General features: G+C 52.4%; 7 protein-coding genes across 7 annotated transcripts; 4 read left to right on the forward strand and 3 right to left on the reverse strand.

The window, feature by feature from the left end:
* Window positions 1-182: 182 nt before the first annotated feature.
* J4E82_007024 (uncharacterized protein) lies at window positions 183-8496 on the forward strand (the record flags this gene model as incomplete). The annotated part of the gene is made up of 6 exons (XM_051733273.1): window positions 183-315; window positions 377-2466; window positions 2520-3198; window positions 3251-3445; window positions 3495-7667; window positions 7718-8496. 6 exons carry the CDS (start codon window positions 183-185, stop codon window positions 8494-8496), a joined length of 8049 nt encoding a protein of 2682 aa, XP_051587018.1.
* Window positions 8497-9046: 550 nt separating this feature from the next.
* On the forward strand, window positions 9047-10482 carry J4E82_007025 (uncharacterized protein; the record flags this gene model as incomplete). The annotated part of the gene is made up of 2 exons (XM_051733274.1): window positions 9047-9686; window positions 9752-10482. 2 exons carry the CDS (start codon window positions 9047-9049, stop codon window positions 10480-10482), a joined length of 1371 nt encoding a protein of 456 aa, XP_051587019.1.
* Window positions 10483-10860: 378 nt separating this feature from the next.
* On the reverse strand, window positions 10861-11994 carry J4E82_007026 (uncharacterized protein; the record flags this gene model as incomplete). The annotated part of the gene is made up of 2 exons (XM_051733275.1): window positions 10861-11761; window positions 11831-11994. The coding sequence occupies 2 exons, from the start codon at window positions 11992-11994 to the stop codon at window positions 10861-10863; spliced, it is 1065 nt and encodes a 354-aa protein (XP_051587020.1).
* A 294-nt stretch (window positions 11995-12288) lies between these two features.
* On the forward strand, window positions 12289-14527 carry J4E82_007027 (uncharacterized protein; the record flags this gene model as incomplete). The annotated part of the gene is made up of 4 exons (XM_051733276.1): window positions 12289-12867; window positions 12915-13429; window positions 13484-13665; window positions 13845-14527. 4 exons carry the CDS (start codon window positions 12289-12291, stop codon window positions 14525-14527), a joined length of 1959 nt encoding a protein of 652 aa, XP_051587021.1.
* An 8-nt stretch (window positions 14528-14535) lies between these two features.
* Window positions 14536-15382, reverse strand: J4E82_007028 (uncharacterized protein; the record flags this gene model as incomplete). The annotated part of the gene is made up of 2 exons (XM_051733277.1): window positions 14536-14756; window positions 14848-15382. 2 exons carry the CDS (start codon window positions 15380-15382, stop codon window positions 14536-14538), a joined length of 756 nt encoding a protein of 251 aa, XP_051587022.1.
* A 423-nt stretch (window positions 15383-15805) lies between these two features.
* Window positions 15806-16230, reverse strand: J4E82_007029 (uncharacterized protein; the record flags this gene model as incomplete). Its single annotated transcript, XM_051733278.1, has 2 exons — window positions 15806-16007; window positions 16061-16230. 2 exons carry the CDS (start codon window positions 16228-16230, stop codon window positions 15806-15808), a joined length of 372 nt encoding a protein of 123 aa, XP_051587023.1.
* Window positions 16231-16975: 745 nt separating this feature from the next.
* J4E82_007030 (uncharacterized protein) lies at window positions 16976-18949 on the forward strand (the record flags this gene model as incomplete). The annotated part of the gene is made up of 4 exons (XM_051733279.1): window positions 16976-16991; window positions 17040-17128; window positions 17181-17358; window positions 17409-18949. The coding sequence occupies 4 exons, from the start codon at window positions 16976-16978 to the stop codon at window positions 18947-18949; spliced, it is 1824 nt and encodes a 607-aa protein (XP_051587024.1).
* Window positions 18950-22274: the final 3325 nt, after the last annotated feature.

Below are 22274 nucleotides of genomic sequence, written 5' to 3' on the forward strand. Positions count from 1 at the left end.
CAAGTGGTTGTCGAGGGCGGAAGTGCCAGTGGGGGTTGGGTTGGGTGATGAATGGTGCTCCACTCTCCGATGTCATCGCCCTAGCAAATAAACGAGAACTCTTGGCAACTTCGCGATACTTTCGCCGGCAAGCACCCCGCCATAACACCCCGCAATCCGCTTTCACATGTGGACTGGACGACATGGCTGCTGTGAATGGGGACGCTGAGTCGCGGGCCATAAGCCGCGACGAGCTGCGGCCGAAGCTCATCACAAGCTCCACCAAGCGCCGAGTCAATGAGCTCTCGGGACTGCAACACCAGGTGGCGGACGACTGTGAGTGCCTTTGACGACTACGCAGAGGGCGATATCAGCTGACCAGAGACCTTTCACATAGCGCTCGTCACAGCCGACCTCCAGGCGCTCCTCGAACTACTCTTCGAAACATACCCGCTGTACGACGACCGCGAATCACGACGAGCGGTCGAAGGCGTCCTCAAGTCGCTGGTCAACGGGCCACATGGCGACAAGGTGCTGCCTCCGATCGTCAAGTTTCTGACAAACGAATGTTCCAAAAAGGCAATCGCACACGCCAACGCGTTTGTGCTGAACGACTGGTGCTCGGTGTTGCTGCTGCAATTTGCAAAATCGCCTGAGCGGTGGGCCAAGCATGGACTGGATGTGGCTCTGGCGAATGCGCGCGTGCTAGAGACGTGCGTGGGTGCTGGCGGCGACCGGCGAGCTGGCCGCATCTCAATAGCGGCCCTCGTTTCGACGCGCCGCGCCCTGCGCGCCATCTTCCGCTCCGAGGCCATTGGCAAGGACGCTCATTCCAAACTCATCACGACCCTCACCGCAAAGGGCAGCGCGCCCACGGCTGGAAACGCTGTCTTCCTTGGCGTCATTGCCGGCGTCTCGTCCCGTCTCGAGACCGTTAAGCCGCTCCTCGAAGCCCACAAACAAGACTACTACACATATTATACGAGGGAGATTGTGGGATCAAGGAGCCAGCTGCCTGATCACATTTCCAATGCGCTGCACGACTTCTTTGACAGCTTCCCTACACTGGAAGAGCTGCGCAAGGATGTCATACCACCCATCGAAAAGGCCTTGCTGAGAGCGCCGGAAGTGGTGCTTAACGACATTGTCTCACCCATGTTCCTGGCCCTTCCGGAAACCATGGACCTCTCTGACATCCTGCTGGGAAACATGCTGAAGCCGTTGCTTTCAAATGTCAAATCGAGCAATGCCGCAATCCGAGCAGGCGCCTTGCGAACTTTCAAAGCCTTGGCTTCGCGATCAAAAGATGATGCCAAAATTGACAAGGTGGCAGATGAAGTGCTTACCCCATTGAAACAAGGCAAAGTATCCGGTGTTGACCAGAAAGTTCTGCATGCTCAGATGCTTTCAGCACTACCTGAATCGATATCCTTGTCAAAGAAGATACCAGCAGGTATCGCTCCAGTCGCTCTGAAGGAGCCAAGCGAGCCAGCTGTCGTAGCCGAAGTGTCCGCAATGACAACCCACTTGAACTTTGGCTTAGTTAATGGAGTATCCCTCGACAAAACTGTCTCGGATGCATTTATCAAGGGTATGGGTGATAAGCGTGTGCCCGTCAAGCGCCTCTGGGCTATTCGTGCTGCGGATATCTGGTGGGGTCTTTCCGACGAGCAACAATCCCAACCAGACGTACTTGCATTCTGCCAAACCACCCTACCAAAACTCATTGAGATCTGGCAGGAAGTCAACGCGAACCCCTTGCCTGCAACGCAAAGTGGATTGGTCGCGGTAGGACACTATGCGACCGCGCTTCTCATCGATAGGGTACAGAACATGAAGGACGAGAAGCTTGGATCTATCCATAAGAAATCCGATGTCATCTCCCAATCGCTGGCCACGCAACCAAAGCCTTCCATTCATCTCAACCCCAAAGTATATTCGAAGCTGTCTTCCGAAGAGGATGTCTCGATTGCGCTTCGCGCCCTAAAAGCACTTGCCCCCGAGGTCACTCAAGCTTCAAAAGAAGTCGCAGATGCATGGGCGCAGGCATTCATCTTCCTGATTGTTGCTCCCAGCGTCTCTGCTAAAGCCAAATCCGCTGCTAAACAAGCCCTAACGCAATCATATCTCCAGACCTCTCCAGATAAGATCAGCAACATCATCGTAGAAGGGTTATGGTCATGGTACAGGTCCAGTGAGAAGGAAGACAAGGATAGTGCGGCATTCGCATCCAAGGCAAGCTCTGTTGAACTTGGGGCCGTGTTGGGCTGCATATGCCTTTCTCCAGAGACAGTAAAGAATCACAACGCAAGCGTGGACGATGCAAGCCTGCAAAAGCAGGCTATGAACCTTATTGTGTTAGCAAGGAAAGAAATTATCCCAAGGGTTTCTTGGATCGACCAGTGCCTTCGCATGGGTGTAGATCCAGGTCAGCTTGTGCGGGATAATCTGCAAGAGTTTGTGAACACTATCAACGAAGCAACTGAGGTACCACTTTCATTCCACTCTGCCTAACAGCTTGTTGCTAACGCGCAATACAGAACAAGGACAATGAGCCATTGCCTGCTATCAACGCAGCGGCCTACAGTGCTTATACCGACATGGCTTTCGTGGCTCCAGAAGCTGCCTTGCCAGCCGTGATCAAACAGTTCAGTCAAGATCTTGACCCGAAGCAGATGGAATCTGTAGGACCAACCGAAGCTGCCATTTTCCGTACACCAGAGGGAACGCCCTACATTGATGTTCTGTCGAAAAAGGCTCCTGTAGTCATCGACAAGAACACAAAAGACTACGATACGCTAAAGTGGGAGGAGGAGCTGCGAGCTCAGCTTGCACAGAAGAAGGGTCAAGCCAAGAAACTCAGCGCAGATGACCAGGCCAAGGTTAACGCTCAGCTGGCGAAAGAGGCTGCCATAAGGAAAGAAGTGGCGGCCACAGAGCACAGGATGAGGCGAGGTGTGGGTATCATCCGCAGTCTTGCTACTGGACCTCCTACCGAGGCAGAGCAATGGATGGGACCGGCCGTAGATCTCTTGATTCAAGCCATCCGTGCTGGCGCTGGTCTTCTGCTGGGAGACATTCCCGCGACCGCTTTGATATCCTGTTCCGAGCGGATATCCAGCCGTCTGGGCACGATGCGACCATTTATCGGCGTAGCAGTACTACGAACGATTGGGTCCATACAGCTTGCTAGCGAGTACGAAGATGAAGACCTGGGTGGTAAGTTCATATCGATTGCGGATTAACAGTAAAATTATACTAACCATGCTAGATCTGGTAACGCGTGTCCTATACCGTCTTCGCTTCTTGAGCGAGCAAAGGCCACTTGATGCAGTGTCTCTAGCATATTGTTTCCCTCTATTGTTCCTTGTATTAGAGAAGGGTGGCATAGGCAAATCTGCAGCTGAAGAAGCCGACGAGCAACTCATCCTAGCCATCGAAGTGTTGACCTTCCACACCAACTCCTGTAAGCTCCTGAAGGTACACAGGTAGATCGTTTTGCTAATATCCGATAGGCACTGACCCACGTCTGCCGCGAAAAGCCTTATTGGAGATTCTGGTATGGTCGTTGCAGAAGTACCAACAGCACTACAAGATCATCAAGGACTGCATTACCAACCTGGCTAGCGGCCTAGCTCCCAACATTGACAACGATGAACTGGGCGCCCTGCTGCGTGGTACCATCGCACCTGAGACTGGTGTCCGAACTGCGATCCTGCAAGCCATTGATGCTGAACTGGACATGAACGATTTGAAGTTTAGCGAGGAGATCTTCATCGCATGCCACGATGACGAGCCTGAAAATGCTGAGCTTGCCCGGACAATCTGGGAAGAAAACGACCTAGAGCTTAAAGCAGATGCTGGTGTGCAGCTGCTGCCCTACCTGGACTCTCTCGACAAACCGCTCAGGAGGGCGACTGCACGAGCTATTGGCGAGGTTATCACCAAGTTTCCTGATACATTTGACGACATCCTACGTAGGCTTCGGGAGACATACGCAGAAAAGGCGAAGCCACGCGTTCCAGAGCGTGACGAATATGGCATGCCGCGAAAGGTTGATCTACGCGACCCCTGGGAGAGCAGAGATGGTATCGCGCTTACCTTCAAGGAAATGACACCAGGTTTCAAGCCCGACGATCTTGTGGATTTCTTGAACTTCTTAATCTACGAGGGCCCCTTGGGAGACAGAAGCCCAGCTGTGAGAGAAGAATTGATTGAAGCAGCAACCTCGGTGATCACCGTCAAAGCCCAAACCAAGGTCGAACCTCTCATGGAGCTTTTCGAGAACGCTCTCGAAGCTCCTGATCGCAAGTCAGAAATGTACGATCAAGTTAACGAAGCAGTCATTATTCTGTATGGTGCATTGGGTCGTCACTTGGCTGCCGGCGACGAGCGAGTTCCAAAGGTCGTGCAAAGACTGCTGGCGACTCTCAGTACACCTTCGGAGACTGTGCAATACGCCGTTGCTCAATGTTTGCCACCTCTAGTACGAACCTCAGAACAAGAGGTTTCGAACTACATCAACCAAATGATGGATCAACTTCTCACATCGAAGAAGTACGCCTCGCGTCGCGGTGCTGCTTATGGTCTTGCGGGTATCGTACGTGGTAAGGGTCTGGGTCTGCTCAAAGAACATCGCATCATGTCTACGCTCAAAGGAGCTAGCGAGAACAAGAAAGATCCCAACCAAAGGCAGGGAGTGTACCTGGCATATGAGCTCTTCTCCTTGATCCTCGGTCGCCTGTTCGAGCCCTACGTTATTCAATTAGTACCGCAACTGCTCGTGGGCTTTGGCGATACTAGTACAGACGTTCGAGAAGCCTGCTTGGATGCTGCCAAGACCTGCTTCTCCTCGCTTAGTTCCTTTGGTGTCAGACAGGTTCTGCCGATACTCTTGGAAGGTCTCGACGAGGATCAGTGGCGTAGTAAGAAGGGTGCTTGCGACTCTCTAGGAGCCATGGCCTACCTAGACCCCAGCCAGCTAGCTCTAAGCTTGCCAGAAATCATCCCGCCCCTTACCGTCGTATTGACAGACAGTCACAAGGAAGTACGAGCTTCAGCCAACCGAAGCTTGCAGCGATTTGGTGAAGTCATCAGCAACCCCGAGATCAAGAGCGTTGTCAACATCATCTTGAAGGCTCTCAGCGACCCAACCAAATACACAGACGATGCCCTCGATGCTCTCATCAAGATTCAATTCGCACATTTCCTCGACGCGCCTTCTCTTGCTCTCGTGGTTCGTATTCTGGAACGAGGTCTAGGCGATCGATCTGGAACCAAGCGAAAGTCCTCACAAATCATTGGCAGTTTGGCATACCTTTCGGAAAGGAAGGACCTCACATCTCATCTGCCCATCTTGGTCGCTGGACTAAGGGTCGCGATTGTGGACCCTGTACCGGCTACGCGTGCTACTGCTTCAAAGGCGCTCGGATCCCTAGTGGAGAAGCTTGGAGAGGATGCCCTACCAGATCTCATTCCAAGTCTCATGTCTACACTCAAGTCCGACACCGGTGCTGGAGACCGACTTGGTTCTGCCCAAGCTCTTTCAGAGGTCCTCGCCGGTCTTGGAACTGGACGCCTGGAGGAAACACTACCCAGTATCCTGCAGAACGTGGCCAGCAACAGGGCTTCTGTCCGCGAAGGCTTCATGTCCTTGTTCATCTTCTTGCCGGTCTGCTTCGGAAACAGTTTTGCCAACTACCTCAGCAAGATCATTCCTCCTATTCTTGGCGGTCTTGCAGACGATGTGGAATCGATTCGAGAGACTGCCCTGCGCGCTGGTCGTCTCTTGGTCAAGAACTTTGCTACCAAAGCTATCGACTTGCTGCTACCTGAGCTGGAGAGAGGTCTTGCAGACGACAGCTACAGGATTCGTCTTAGCTCCGTCGAGCTTGTTGGAGACCTACTCTTCAACCTCACTGGTATCAGTGGCAAGGTGGAAGAGGAGGAAGTCGAAGAGGGCGCCAAGGAGGCCGGTCAATCTTTGCTCGAAGTCCTCGGAGAAGAGAAGCGCAACAAGGTCTTGTCTGCACTGTACATCTGCAGATGCGACACATCCGGTTTGGTGCGGACAGCATCTATCAACGTATGGAAGGCATTGGTGGCCAGCCCACGTACTCTACGCGAGCTTATCCCTACACTCACCCAACTTCTCATCCGTCGTTTGGCAAGCTCGAACATGGAGCAGAAGGTCATTGCCGGAAACGCGCTTGGAGAGCTCATTCGAAAGGCAGGAGATGGTGTACTCGCCACTCTACTGCCTACGCTCGAAGAAGGTCTACACACCACCGATACAGACGCCAAGCAGGGTATTTGCATCGCCCTTCGCGAGCTCATCGCAGCCGCCTCGCCAGAGCAGCTGGAAGATTACGAGAAGACTCTTATCCAGGTTGTTCGAACTGCTTTGGTGGATCCCAACGCGGATGTGCGGGAAGCAGCTGCCGAAGCCTTCGATGCTCTGCAACAGATCTTCGGCAAGAGGGCTGTCGACCAAGTTCTGCCTTACCTACTCAATCTTCTGCGTTCGGATGACGATGCGCAGAACGCGCTCTCCGCGCTTCTCACCCTCCTCACAGATCAAGCGCGATCCAACATTATCTTACCAAACCTTCTGCCTACGCTGCTTACCTCGCCTATGTCTGCCTTCAATGCCCGCGCTATTGCGTCGTTGGCTGAGGTCGCAAGCTCCGCTATGACCAGAAGACTGCCGAACATCCTCAACACCATGATGGACAATGTCATCGCGTCCAAGGACGAGGAGCTCAAGTCAGAGCTCGAGACAGCTTTCGACACGGTACTGCTATCCGTGGATGAGTTTGATGGTCTTAATACTGCCATGAGCGTCATGTTGGCCTTGTCGAAACATGATGATGAGCGGAGACGTGCGCGTGCCGACATGCATCTGGCCAAGTTCTTCGCAGACGCCGACGTCGACTTTTCAAGATACTACCCCGACCTTATCCGCGCACTCCTCATCTCCTTTGGCGACAGCGATACAGAGGTTGTCAAGGCTGCATGGACTGCCCTCAGCACTCTTACGAGCAAGCGTCTGCGGAAGGAAGAGATGGAGTCGCTTGTTATATCGACTCGTCAGACACTCAACCAAGTTGGTGTTGCTGGTGCAGATCTCCCTGGATTCTCGCTTCCCAAGGGCATCAACGCTATCCTGCCTATCTTCTTGCAGGGTCTCATGAATGGTTCAGTAGATCAGCGAGTCCAAGGTGCCCTGGCCATTTCCGATGTTATCGATCGCACCAGCGCAAAGTCACTGCAGCCATTCGTCACTCAGATTACCGGACCTCTCATTCGTGTGGTTACCGAGCGTTCTGTCGAAGTCAAGGCAGCTATCCTGCTCACACTCAACAACTTGCTTGAGAAGATCCCAACCTTCCTCAAGCCTTTCTTGCCCCAACTTCAACGCACGTTCGCCAAGTCGCTTGCGGATACTTCTTCAGATATCTTGCGAGCGCGTGCGGCAAAGGCTCTTGGTACCTTGATCAAGCTTACACCGAGAGTTGATCCGCTTATCGCTGAGTTGGTGACTGGATCCAAGACAGCCGACGAAAATGTCAGGACGGCTATGTTGAAGGCTTTGTTTGAGGTGGTGAGCAAGGCAGGCAAGAACATGAGCGAAGCAAGCAGGAATGCCATCTTAGGTCTCATCGATAACGAAAGCGATGATTCTAATGGTAAGTTCAGTAGAGACTTGACCCTGTCTACAGTTACTGACACAATACAGATGCAATGGCAATTACAAACGCTCGACTTCTGGGCGCTCTTATCAGCTGTCTCCCGGAGGAAATCGCGTCCAGCCTGCTCAAGGCCAGAGTACTTACTACCCACTACAACAAAGCTTCTGTCCTGGCACTCAACGCCATCCTGCTAGATGCCCCAGAAGCCTTGACAGAATCCTTTGCAGACGACACCGTATCCGTAATCTGCCAAGGAATCAGCCACGCACAGCCGTTCATCTCGGACAACTCTATTCTCGCCGCTGGTAAATATCTGCTCTCGGAAAAGAGCAACAAGAGCTTCGACCACACCAAGCCTATATTCGAGGCTCTGGCGCCAGTGGTTGAGCCTGGACATCCTGTGGATACAAGGCGATTGGCACTCGTGGTGCTGCGCACAGTTGCGCGCGAGCACAATGACCTTGTCCGTCCGCATATTCCCTTACTCATCCCAGTGGTCTTCGCATCAGTTCGCGACCCTGTTATCCCAGTCAAGCTATCTGCCGAGGCAGCGTTCCTTGCTATCTTCTCGGTTGTGGATGAGGAGGCTGCTGTGTTCGACAAGTACATGGCTGGGCCTGGAAAGACGCTGTCGGCCGGTCAACAACGCAGTATGGGAGACTACTTCAAGAGGGTGGCTATGAGGCTGGCTGGGCAGGCTAGGGAGAGGAAAGAAGCTGAGGGTGGAGCGGGTGGTTTGGGCTTGTCGAGTGATGAGATGGAGGATGAGAGGGAGATTCGGAGTGTGGGCAAGGTGGAGTTGGGGGATGTGTTTGGTGAAAACTAGGGATGTTCTGTGGTAGATGGGGGATGTGCTTGATGAAAACTGGTGAAGCCGTATGGTAAACAGGATGGTGTTTATGGTACAAAAGCGACTGCACTGGCATTTGGACGGTAGTGTATAAGAGGTGGTTTCATCTTATTGTGCAGCTGCATAGCGAATGAATTCAAAGTTTAACAATCTGACTCTGACCTTGGAGTGATGTGTGAGATGTGCAAAGGTTGGGGGTTTCATGGGACTCGTTAGCTTGCCCCCAGCAACAACTCCGCAAGACCCCCGAGCTCTGACCTCACGCTCTCCACGCCTGTATGCCAGTCCATCAGCGTAGGCCCCGCACAACGCCTCCTGCATCTGCCCGTCATCGGGGAACACTTACCAACCCTCGCGCGACTCTATCGACGCCTCTATCGAGTCGTCCACGCCCCACCGTCGCTCTCCCGCCGCTTGTGGCCGTCTCCGCAATCCGCACGCGCACCCGTCCAGCTGCGCGACCATCTCGCAACGCGCAACCATTCCCACGCATTGAGCGCCACGACGGCGCGCATCCACGGCCATCATGGCAGGCACGATACGGCCCAATGACATGAATGTCTCGACCACGCCGACACTCTCGTCGGGCACCCTGCCCAACCTCACATCCCTCAACACCGACCTCACCAAGAAGCCCAACGCGCCGCGCGCCCCCCGCATAGACGTCGAGCCCCTATACTCGGCAGTCAAGGGCTCGATAAGCGATGTCGACTGGACCACGTACAAGAAGACCCTCTCCTTTTTCCTCCTCGGCAACCTCAATCAAGAAGAGCTGTCCCACAAGCTCGGCAAGATCCTGACCACGCCCGCCCTCGAACACGCTCACAATGCTCTCTTCACAGCCATCTACGCCAACATATGGCGCGATCCGCCCGAAGCAGGCATCGCGAGCTGGGTGTCGAGTAGTGATAAGCCGACAAGCGGGACGGTCAAGGGGACGGGGGATGAGAGCGAGAAGAGGCTCAAGCATGAGGTTATGCAGTTGAGTCGCAGGGAAAGAAAGAGGCTCAAGGGCATACCTGCTGGGGAAAGCCCGCTGAGTACGGGGTTGGAGGGCGCGGGTAGCGGCGCCAATGGGCCGGCGCAGGAGTACGTTGATGCGAGACGGGCGAAGCAGTTGGATGTTGGTCCAAGCAGTAATCAGGGGGGTGGGTTTGGAAAGACCAGTACGTATACCTTCATTTCTATTCTCTTCACAGCAGGGCGTGAAGTGAACTAACACGACGAATAGACTGGGAACTCGAAATTCGCAAACGCTACACTTCGGCCCTGTCCGTCGAAACCCACGAGTTCCCTACGGCAACTACCATATCCTACCGGCTCTTACCTATATGCTACGAGTTTGGTCTGCCTCAGGGTCACACATCTGATTGTCCTGACTACCTCAACATCGCAACGGAAACGTACATCAAAGAAGCGCTAGCAAATTTACTCGGAAAGGTCGCCAACAACGGTCCCGGGTACGTCCGAACGGGCGAATTCAAGAAGAAGCTTGCGAGAGAAGAACGCCTTGTCGAACGGGGTGAATTGGCAAGGGGCACGGCAGGCGAGCTACCAGTCGAAGCCGAAGAGCGACGGAAGAGAAAGTTATTATGCATGGAAGACTTGCGTCTGGCGCTTGCACTGGGAGACTCGTATCTAGGACAAACACCCTTCATCGCAGGTTCAGTTATGAACTCGCGCTTCCTCGACACCGAAGGCATCGAGGACATTTACGATCCGCCCCGGAAACCCGTGCTAACGAATGGCGTTGGTATTAACGGCACCGGCACCGCAAATGGCATCAATGGTATCGGCAATGCAGGGAAACTTGATCTCAATGGTGAGACATGGACGATCGATTTCGGGGACCCCATGCAAATTGACGACGAAGTGGGTATGCATTGGCAAGGTGGTAGTGTGCAGGACATGGCCGAGATGGACGATGCGCTCGATGATGTTTTGAACCTTGGAGATCTTTAGCATGGCTCAGAGGTACGGTCACGGAATGAAGGTGGAGAAGACGAGGGACAAAATATTTGTAGAGGGGCGTGGGTGATGCATGGTGGCGTTACTAGACTTGTTGAGGAGGAGAGATTGCTTGCACCGCTTGAGCATTGGTGGGCGTTTCGAGGTTGTTTGGGGTTATTTTCCTGCATGGCAACGGTGTTGAGGGGTTGATAAAGGCGCGATCATGGGACGATACCCTATTTATTTGTTTCTTATTGGGGATCTTTGTTTTCGGTAGCATAGCTCGCAGTGTGTATATCGCCGAGTATTATTGTTTCGCCTACGTAGTTGAATGAAGAACAGTCTATATCTCACAAATGTCTTTTATGTTGTGCATGGGGTTTGGTCGTCTCATTGCATAACAGCCCTCGCATCCCACACCAGAACCCTTTCATCCCAACCCGTACTGGCACACCACCCTTCCGCCCCAAACAGACACCAATCCACACCCGTCACAAACTCTGTATGCCTCCCCATCCTCCCCATCTCCCTTCCTCCGCCATAAAACATCGGGTCCTCCAGCATATTCTCCTGCTTCACAGACCCTACGCCCATGGCACTGCCATCTGTCCACACCCGACACGTCATATCGTAGCTCGCAGATAGCAGAATATCAGATAAATGCGGACTCCAGCTCAACTTCCTTACCGCATACTCGTGCCCTGGGAGAACAGCAACGGGTCCAGCCTGCGGCATTCTAATATCAAAAGTACGTATCACGCGGTCCACGCCGGCTGTTGCAACAATGGTATCGCGGTATTTATTCCAGTCGTGTGTCAAGGCCTCTGCGGGCGCAATTCCAATACTGGCTGCTTGGCCCATGCGCGCCTTGGGCGGTTGGTGTATCGGGACGTTCATGGTTAGGTGGTTGGACGCACTCGCTGGTGTGCGCAAATCGAAGACGCGGAGGTGGCTGTCTGACGATACGCTACTCAACACACTGGCGTTGTGCGGACTGAAAGATGCGGAGTAGGTGCAGGAATGTGTTGGTAGGGTCGTGATGCTCGCGTCTGAGTTGGGGTTCCAGATCTTGATGCAGCCGTCCCAGGAGGAGGAGAGGAATGTGTCTTTGGCCACGAGGTTCCAATGCACGGCGAAGACTTCGCGGGCGTGCTCTTGCCACGAGGCGATGGGGTACGTGGGCACATTGATGTCGAAGAGTTTTACGGAGCCGTCGCCGCAGGCGGTCAGGAGCTGGTTCTCGTGGGATTCGGACCAGGTGCTGTCGAAGAGGGAATCTTGGGTGTCGAACCTAAGGTTGGGGATGTTAGCATGCGAAAGATGTTGGAAAAGTAGCTGGGTGCTAAGAGTTCCCACGCACCACTTCTCGGCTACTATGCCATTTGCTGTAAGACCTAGTATGTATAGTCGTCCATTTCCGACGAGCCCGAAGTTGGCAGAGGTTGCGACTGCGATGCGGGAATCAAAGAATGGGCTGTATTTGACCGAGTAGCCGTTGAAGCCCTGTGTTCGAAACTCGAGCATGACGAAGAATCCAAGAGGATAATGGTAGCAGACTATGGCGCGTGGAGTATATGTAGGGGCCGGCGCGTCATGTCGCGCTGGGATGAAATGCTGGTGTTGTGCTGCTGCATGGTTGCAGATGACGATGTGGATGAGACCGAGGCCTGGCGCTTTGGATATGGCGGGGCTGCATCGGGACTCGGGCTGTCCCGTGACAACGCGTCTGGCTGTAACGGTCGCCACCATCAGGAGCTCCGTATGCGTTAGCGAATCATCACGACACTATGAGTGCCATCGTGATCAACTGCAATCGACATGGACGCGTTCGTGTCGCGAAAGAGGAAGTGGGCTGAACAATCACCAAAGTCGGTAGAGAATATAAGCGTGCAGCAAGAAGAGGACTCTACCGACTTCAAGCTGGCTATACTGGCATCTCTACACCCCAAACTCGACGAAGGCACCCTGCTTGAAGCATTGCTCGCCGCTGATGGACATGTGGAACAAGCCTCGGAGTCGTTATCGCAGCCGAGGAAGCGGCCTGCATCATCTACAGTTGGCTATCAATCATCGTTGAGCTCGTATCGCATTACTCCGGCCAACGGGACATCCACGAAAAAGCCAATGGTAAAGAAAGGGAAGACACTGTTTCTTTACAGCCCAGAGGATGTTGAAGCACACACGCCTTGCTCCATCATCCATAACTTCCTCCCCGCAAAGCAAGCAGAAGCACTGCTGTCTCAATTGTTGGAAGAAGCGTCCTCGTACAATAGGTATAAGTTCAAGCTGTTCGAAAGAGTAGTTTTGAGCCCGCACACGTATTCCTTCTACGTCAACAGCCTAGAAGAGGCAGAAAAACAGAAGACGGAGTACATTTACAACGGCGGCGAGCTCGAGGTGAGAAAGCCCAGAAGAGTCAGCATCATAATGTTAACATCGGCCAGGATGTCCGGCAAAGCACATCAGAAATGCTCAACGCATGTCCCCAGGTTGAAGAGGCCGTCAACCGCGAAATCCAACGCAGGATCCGCGACTTCTACCCCTCCGGCAAGAAACTCAAATACCAATCCCCTCACCCATGGAAAGCCAACACAGCCTTTGTGAACTGCTACGATGGACCACAAGAAAGCGTCGGCTACCACGCGGATCAATTGACCTACCTTGGCCCAAGAGCCATCATTGGCAGTCTAAGCCTGGGAGTAGCGCGCGAATTCCGCGTTCGCAAGATCCTCGCCGAAGACGACTCTGTGCACCGCAAACAAGACGGCTCACTGGCCGATGCGCAGGGCCAGATTAGCATCCACCTGCCGCACAATTCGCTCCTGGTCATGCACGCCGAGATGCAGGAGGAATGGAAACACTCGATAGCTCCGGCTCAAGCTATCGATCCTCACCCACTTGCAAAGAATAAACGGCTGAATATCACGTATCGTTTTTACAAGGATAGTTTGCATCCGAGGTATACGCCAAAGTGCAAGTGTGATGTTCCGACTGTGTTGAGGTGCGCGACGAGGAAGAAGGAGAGTAGAGGCAGGTACATGTGGATGTGTCATGCAGGTTATGTGCCGGGGAGGGAGAGCTGCGGATTTTTCCAGTGGGCAGAGTTTGATGAGGATGGGGAGCCGCCGTGGGCTGGGAAGATCAAGAAGGAGGAACGAAGGAGTGGGGAAGAAGGAAGAGCTGGTGTTGAACATGGTAAGAAAGAGTGATGAGCCTACACATCCCTCTGGAGATGAGTGGCGCCCTCTCAGTGATCGTTAGGCGCGACTTCCAGAGGATCAAACGCAGATGTAATCTGCATATCGTCTCGTAGTCCTCTTGCAACGTTTGCAGACTCTGACCAAGGTGGTGCAACGACTACTTTTGAGCACAAGTATCAATACCGCTGGTACACTACACTGGACAACAAATCGGAACTTTACTCGGACCTATTCTACCGCCATACCAACCAAACATGCCACCTCTCTTCCCCTACCAAGCCATCATGCTCCGACCACAGATCGATCGAACCGGAGACCACATACCACTGTCAACCTCTCCGCCAGCCAATGAGATACTGGATAGTCTTCTCACAGGCTATCTTTGGGGCTGTCTCCTTGTGGCTTTGTTTCTCGTCGTATACTTCGCCATCAGCTTCTGTGTCTGGGCGATTGGGGCGGCGCTGACTACTATCGATACGGTAATGGACCGCCTTCGACCACGCGATGTTCACCCGGGCGCCCACACGGATGCTGTGTTGATGGCATCCCCCTTGTCCAAGACGTACGAGACTGCATATCCGGAGCGGATCTTCTCGTTGAGCGAGGACGATATGCAGATGTGGCCATGTGACAAGACTGATAAGGGCCTGGAGCATGCAATCTCGCGCACAGAGAGAGACATAGTGCTAGAAGAGAAGGGGGCAGAAGAATCTCTGGAACTTCGCATTGTCGGTAATTCCATCGATGATCCTATTCATCACACATCTTCTGGCGATGTGATCATCGTGGACACTATCCCTAATACCTCCAACGCCTTTCCTGGTCTCGATCGCCTCGTTGTTTCTATACAACTCTGATTTATTGTTTACACTCCTGGCCTCTTCTTTACGTACTCGCCTAACCAGTACACCGCCTGCAGAAACGCTTGTTCTTTTGCAAATCTCGCCTTTTCATGCGACAAATCGCCCTTTGTCGCAAATCCGTGCTCGACATCCGAGTAGAGAAACAGCTGGTATGGGACGGTATGTTCTTTGAGAATGTCTTCTGTCTCGCGGCGTTTTGAAGCGGGGAAGATGTCATCGGTTTCTGGGGTCAATGTTAGCACGCGTCGTTCTTGTTATTCTTCTTTTTCTTCTCTTTTAGTAATGGCGAAATTTGTTTCGAGGAAAAAACGTACCTGCAGCAGCGATGCTTAGCGGTCCTTTGATGTTGCGGATCTCGTCTGAAGTGACGAAACTCGGATGAGCTATAAATCCTGCGTCTAGGCCGCCTTCCTTCAACCATCTACACACATATTTGCCCCCAAAGCAATATCCCACGCCTCCTAACTTCTTGATTCTCAACTCATTCCTCAAATATCCGATTACGCGCTCATACATTGGATCAACAGTCTCCGGTTTTGGCATCGTGGTGTCAACATACTCTTGCAGGTCAAAAGATGGGTCGATGGGAAAGGACACTTGATGGCCGTTGAAAACGTCGGGTATGAGTGTTAGATAGCCGTTTTGTGCGAATTGGTCGGCGATGAGCTGGGTGTTGGGGAAGTCCATGCCGAGGACGTCGGTCATGAGAACTATCGCTTGTTCTGGGTCTTTATCCTCTGGGTAGGCGAAATATGTGCGGATATTATCGATTTGTTTGATCACTCCTTGAGGTTTCCCCTCGTGCTTTACGCCGACGACGCAGCATCGTTGCATGGGGTGCGATGCCATGGCGTTGAGGCAGCGGTCAAGATTACGGAAATGATACTTCAAAGTTCCTTATCTGATTGCAGGACGAAGGGATCGTTCTATTTATGCCACGATTCAAGGTGATGCTGAGGTATGAGTCTGATGAGCGTTGCCCCACAAAGTGACAGGGATCATGGTACCCTAAGACGCAAGCTAGCCTTTATCTCCGGATGAGAGCTTCTGGTACTTTTGCGCTACGCATGATAGATGGGATATATGTCAGAAGGGCGGATTGTATTCAAAATCATAAAATCATGTCATTCGTAATTACCAACTCTCCAATGTATCCCGTTTGTACAAAATTAGTCCTCGCACTACTGAGTCAGCACTTAACTCAGATACTCGCTCTAATCATGCATCACACATACGTAAACTCCCAGTTTTGTGTGCGATTGTCGAGCACGATCAATGCCTGACACGGCTGACACTTCGCCTCGTAACCCTCTCGTCCACGTAACTTCCACGTGGATCAACATAGCTCGTTCTTCCTGGCCTGACAATCTCAACATCGCTAACGCGTCGCCGGGACACACTCCTCGCGCGGCTCCTCGCGCGCGTACGAGGCTCTTCGATGTACTCAATTGCACGGGGTCGAGATCGGGATCGTCTAGAGGGTATGAGCACGAGACGTTGGCGCTTTTGACGTAATGAACCACAAACCTGTACTCGACGTAGCGACCATTATCGCTGAAGCTCTCGACAGATGTTCGCTGCCAGTCGCGTGGTAGACGCATAACGCCAGCTGGTGGATGGGAGGTAAAGTTCCCTCGTCGTGGTGGCGGGTCGACGACGCCACGGCCGCGTGTTTCGTAAGTCTTCATAATACACATGGTGATGATGTTTGGTGTTCCTGCTCTTCTTTGATGATGATGTTGATGATACGCCAAAGTTGTTGAGGCTCGTGGTTTCCGGCTGCCGGGTTCCCGGTATGATGACGTTTAATAGCGAACGACACGATAGTAAAAAGCGAAAGAGGCGGACAGGTGCGGAAAGACCAATTGATGTACCGGAACTCAAAGTATCACAGAGTAGTAGATTTATTGATTCCTAAACTAATACGACGTAGATGGGACGCGTCGGAAATGACGTGCGCCAAGATCTACCGGGTTGTTCCAAGGTTGTATCTCAATTTACCAACCTCGTTATTTCACCACCATATGTCTATATGCAGGCGGCGGTGAAGTCCAGACCTATGCATATGATCCTGGGGTCCTCTTGTTACAGACTCCTGGCTAGTGATGCAGCCCCAGCAGCACCCTCCTTTGAACCTAGCTCTGATGACGACAGGCAACTTTGATTGGAAACATGCAAAGAAGACGACGATACCCAGAAGATTCACATTTGGTGATGTGTGGGACCGAGTCTTCATGACAGTGAAAGCTGCGAAGTAGTTACCCTAGGATTGAGCTGTCATGTTAGAGCCACCCCCACATGCCCCGCGACTCGTGGCTTGTCGCTGAAACGTAGGCGGTGACGAAGCAGAGGCCACCGCCAAAGCTACCAGGCAGGCACCACCTCCATTGTGCATCACCCATACCCTATTCTGCCTACTGATCCTTTTCTTTTGCGCGCATTATGTCTCTAGTATCCGGTATGAGCTCCAGAATGGCTTCCTGTAGCAGCGACTAAGCGTAAATAGAGGCCATCTGGGCAGCGTCCCCTTCCACGACGCGTGGACAAGCAACACCTCTGTCCTCAGACCCCAAGGGCGAACGTATTGCCTATGCCGTGAGTCTGTCAACAAACGGCAGCTGTTCTCGAGTTAATCGAACCATTGTAGTCGGGCAAATCCGTCTTCCTTCGCTCCATCGACGATCCGGCTGTTAGTAAACAATACACGCAACACACAACACAGACGACCGTCGCCCGTTTCTCCCCTTCGGGCTTCTACGTTGCCAGTGGAGATGTGTCGGGTACTGTGAAGGTGTGGGACTGTGCAGGTGAAGGAGCTACAAAAGGTGGGCGGACAAAAGCGGTTGATCAAGGGTGAAAACTGATGACCATGCAGGTGACTACCACATCATCGCTGGCCGCATCAATGACTTGGCATGGGACGGCGACTCGCAGCGTATCATAGCAGTCGGCGATGGCAAAGAGCGTTTCGGACACTGCATCACAGCAGACAGCGGTAACAGCGTGGGTGAGATCTCGGGACACTCTTCACAGATCAACTGCGTCTCCATCCGCCAGCAACGACCGCTTCGCGCCGCCACAGGCTCCGACGACACCAGTCTGGTCTTCTACCATGGCGCTCCTTTCAAGTTCAACACCAGTCTCAGAGGGCAGCACAACCGCTTCGTCTTCGGCACCGCCTTCTCACCTGACGGCTCTGTCTTCGCTAGTGTTGGCGCCGACAAGCGCATATGGCTATACGATGGCAAGACTGGAGAGGCCAAGGGACAAATTGGCGAAGGAATACACACTGGCAGCATCTTCGGCATCTCATGGTCCAAGGACTCGAGCAAGTTTGTTACAGCCAGCGCGGATCAAACTGTCCGTATATGGGACCCTGAAGCGGGCAAGAACATTCAGACCTGGAGGATGGGCGAAGAAGGCGTCGCTAGTATACCCGACCAGCAAGTCGGTGTGGTATGGCCCACAGGCCGTAGCGACGGTTTGATCGTCAGTGTAGACCTCGAGGGAAACTTGAACTACCTCGTCGACGGCAACCCAAAGCCAACGCGTGTCGTTCGTGGCCATGCGAAGAATATCACAGCAGCAGCCATTGCTGGATCCACTTTCACCACAGGAAGCTACGAGGGCCGCGTCTTAGCATGGGACACTACCACCGGATTGGCCGACAAGGTCGAAGGCGCAGCACACTCCAGCTACGTCGCCGGCATCACAACTTCCGACAGTAAGAGTGAGGCGGAGTTGTACAGTGTTGGTTGGGATGACACGTTGCGTTCCATGTCAGTTCCAGACAAGATCTTCACTGGGGAGGCTCACGATCTCAAGTTTCAACCCAAGGGCGTTGCTGCAACATCGAGCACTGTATTGATCCTATCGGCTGATGCGATAGCAATATACTCCAAGGGCGACAAGGTTGGCTCGTTATCAGTCAAGTATTCGCCAACCTCAATCGCGGCGCATGGCTCTACTGTCGCCGTTGGCGGAGACGATAAGCTCGTACACATATACACACTCTCGGGCACCGAGCTCAAAGACACAGAGACAGTGCTCCGCCGCGCAACCGCACCCATCTCTGCACTTGCCTTTTCCGCTTCAGGAAAGAAACTAGCAGTAGGTGCTGGCAACGGCAAGATCTACGCATACGAGGCAGACGCAGACTGGAAAATCATTACAGACAGATGGAGTGCACATACCGCTCGCATCACTTGTCTGGCCTGGGATGAGAGTGAGAACTATGCCGCAAGTGGTAGTCTGGATACGAATGTCATGGTCTGGAGCACTGAAGACCCTGGCAAGCGTATCAAGGCTCTCAATGCGCACAAAGATGGGGTCAATGGTGTTGCGTGGGAAAAGGCGAACAAGGTGATTTCGGCGGGTGGTGATGCTAGTATCAAGGTCTGGAGTGTGAAGGCGTGAAACGCCACCAACGTAGTGAGAAGTTGAGCAAAAGAAATGCAATGATCGATCATGGTCTGGATGGCGAATCGTGAAAACTAAACTGGAAGCCGATGGCGAGACCGGATTGGAGTGTAACGGCTAGCTTTTGAAGGACGTCGAGAAAAGGTGAGGCGAACGGAGGCGCATGAAGGCGCACGTCGGATGCTCCTGCCGTTTTCTGCTTGCATGTGATGATGCGGCTCTCTCACTTCTCTAGATATGCCTCACCAAATCACGACCCATGCCGGACCTGCGTCACGATACATACACTACATCAATAATGTGGCATCTTTACTATCTCACTCAAGATCACCTTGTCTTCTTCTGACCGGATGCTCCTTGTCTCGTTTGTTATGCCTTCGACTAGGGAAAGATTGCCATGCACAGCCTTCACTGTGAACGGTTACAACTTCCTAAGCTTAAGAACCTCACTTCGCAGATAAGTCCCGTATATTGCGGAGATTATGACATACTATAACGAGGTGGCTATTGGTTACCGTCGCGCTCTAAATGCAGCCCTCTCAACGACAACACATGCGTAAGCCGCGCTGCCTTGTTTGCCTAAAAGTCCCGGTATGCCTCAGCGCGAACAGCCACATCGAAGCTAATGTTATGCTAGCCTGCTGCAGAGGTCCTTCAAAAAGGAAAATGGACAGGGCGCTCGCCCTAGCAAGCTTCACTACTTTGTATATGGCCGCTTGGTCTCCCAAGTTTCCATGAAGCTTTCGCGCTCTTCCATTCAAGCCCAGCACAATACCTGCGACTACTATCCTCCAAACCGTGCACTAGCCTTTAGTGTCATCTCATCGGCTTATCATAGTTGCAGGCCGAATCAACATGGCCAACAACACATACTTCAGCGGGGCAGAAAACCTGCGCGACCTGATGAACGGTCAAGGAGTCTACATCGACCTCAGCGATCCGAACGCTGCTGAATTGTCCTTGCAACGACAAGATAGCCAGCAGATGCTTTCGCCCGCGATACATCAACGGCATGATTCATTCTTCTCATGCTCATCGCTAAATACCCCACGGCATTCGATCTCGCAGCACCAGGCTGAGCCTCAGCCTTACGCAAACCTACACCAAAATCTACACAGCCCCAATATCTACTCACAGCATCCGGTCAATAACGGAATGTCCCGCTCTGCATCTCAATACTCTTCCACATCTTCCGGTCAGCAGCCACACCCTCACAGCCTACAGCGATCGTCACGCGGATCATTTGGTAGCACTTTGGTCACAAATGGGTCGGAAATGTCTCGCTCCATCTCGAGCACGTCAGCGGGCCAGCGTACGACCCTCCAGCCTTACCCGTTACCATCTCACTCTCAGACCGGCCACTTCCACACTAGGCGGTCATCTGAGCTTTCGCCAAATATGAATTACGATCAGGTTTCAACCACTGCGATAAGTCCTTTTGACTACACAATCAACGCCACCCCTGGCGAAGGTGTGCTTGGAGATGAGGACGAAGATAGAGCTTTTGGTCAGATTGGTTACGACAACGAGTAAGTCCTCTTTAAACTATCCAACGTGTGATCAATAAGCCACAGGATTCTCTTGTAATCCATCAGAACCCTGGTGATGTCCACTTCCTGGAGTCTGGATCCCATGGTCGTCATACGGAAATACATCCACGCATAGGGACTTTATACATAAACCCAAAAAGCTTGAACTCTGAGCCATGGTTACTTCTCAATTCTTTCCAAGGGCGACATTGCATTCGACCATGTCAGAATTCTTTTCCCGTAGTCTAACGACTATGTGAACTCCCCATGAATCGAACAAGCTCAAGGACCGTTGCATGATCGTCAGGTAAATCTGCTCCATCAGTTCAGAAGCAGCATTATCGTCTATAAACGCAAACACTCTGCTTGGAAGCACCTCTCAGCCGCTCGTCTCCAGACCATGGACGATTTCAGATACTCGGCCGTCAGACCAGTTGCGCAAGTGGTTACGACAATCACCTGGTTTTCCGGTCATACTGTACACCTTCAGGATCGCCAACCCAGGGCACCAACGTCGGTTCTTCGAGACCCAGGTGTAATGCGAGAGGATCTACCCAGTCCTGGCAAGATTGCACATGACTTCCTTACGCATCTGCCCCAAGTCCATATGCTCACCCCTCCCGAATTGGACAGGATTATGCCACCATGACGCACAAAGAAATCCATCGACTAAATTACACTAAAGGTACAGTCCGTCTAGTTTTTGTTTAGTTCTTTCTGCCATCTTTCCATCGCCCCAAGGCTCCGTTGCACAGTTTCTTGTCAAACGAGTACACAACAAAGCTCAATAAGCGCGGAAAATCTAATGGAAGGCTTGATCATCAGAAATCTCTATCCAAACCCTTGGCCGGCACAAGGTGTGGCTGACCAATCATGAGATGACGACCCGTCAGCCAGCCACCAACTTCAGCTGTCTTACTATTTATCGCCTAGTCACAAGACGCAATACTCTTCACAAAATATCTGGTCCATCCTTCATTAACGTTGATACAAGCCCGGAGTATGCGAAACAATTGTCAATCGCCTCCATGGTCAACGCACATAGTGGATCCATACTCCACTCAATTAGACTGTCTTTATCTGTTGTTCCTACCGGCGAGGATATCCTGCTTTCTTGGTCGTTTGGTCATAGTTCCATCAGAGTTCATTCTAACGTCTATGCCTCAGAAGCTCGAACCTTTTGTCCACATTTGGGTCTAGTTCCCGTGCTCCACAAGAACCATTTGATACACACGTCCCACATCAGAACCAACTGTAAGTTAGACCAGAAGACTGGAGATTTATCCATGTACTCATCATGATTAGTCGTATGATATCACCTCAGCACGTCGTCAGGGACAGTCCCTCACCTCAAAGCTCACGTTCTCCGACACTATCTTCGCCTACCAGCCCGCCGCATGCTAATCGACGCCGGCGCCATAAATCTGACCCGCCAACTAATAGAACGGATCCAATTATCGGCCAAGTAACCCTGTCAGGCAAATTCAAGTGTCTTAAGGAAACCTGTCTTAATAATGGGGAAGACATGACATTCAACCGACATGCTGACTTCAAACGTCACTACGACAACACGCATGCAGGTCGCTGTGTTGAATACTTTTGTCAAGAGCCTGGGTGTCCACGCTCAAGAAATCCAGAAGGGGGCAAGAAGGGACGAGGTTTCAAAGGGAGGAAGGACAAACGAAATGAGCACTATAAAGCAGTGCATCAAAAAGAGAGCAAGAAGCGAAAGCATGTGTATGAGAGTGATGAATATGCTGAAGGACGGGGTTATGAGGACAACACAGGAGCCA

Source organism: Alternaria postmessia, assembly GCF_024291825.1.
Source record: "Alternaria postmessia strain BMP 2775 chromosome Unknown scaffold_44, whole genome shotgun sequence".
Taxonomy (NCBI): Eukaryota; Fungi; Ascomycota; class Dothideomycetes; order Pleosporales; family Pleosporaceae; genus Alternaria; species Alternaria postmessia.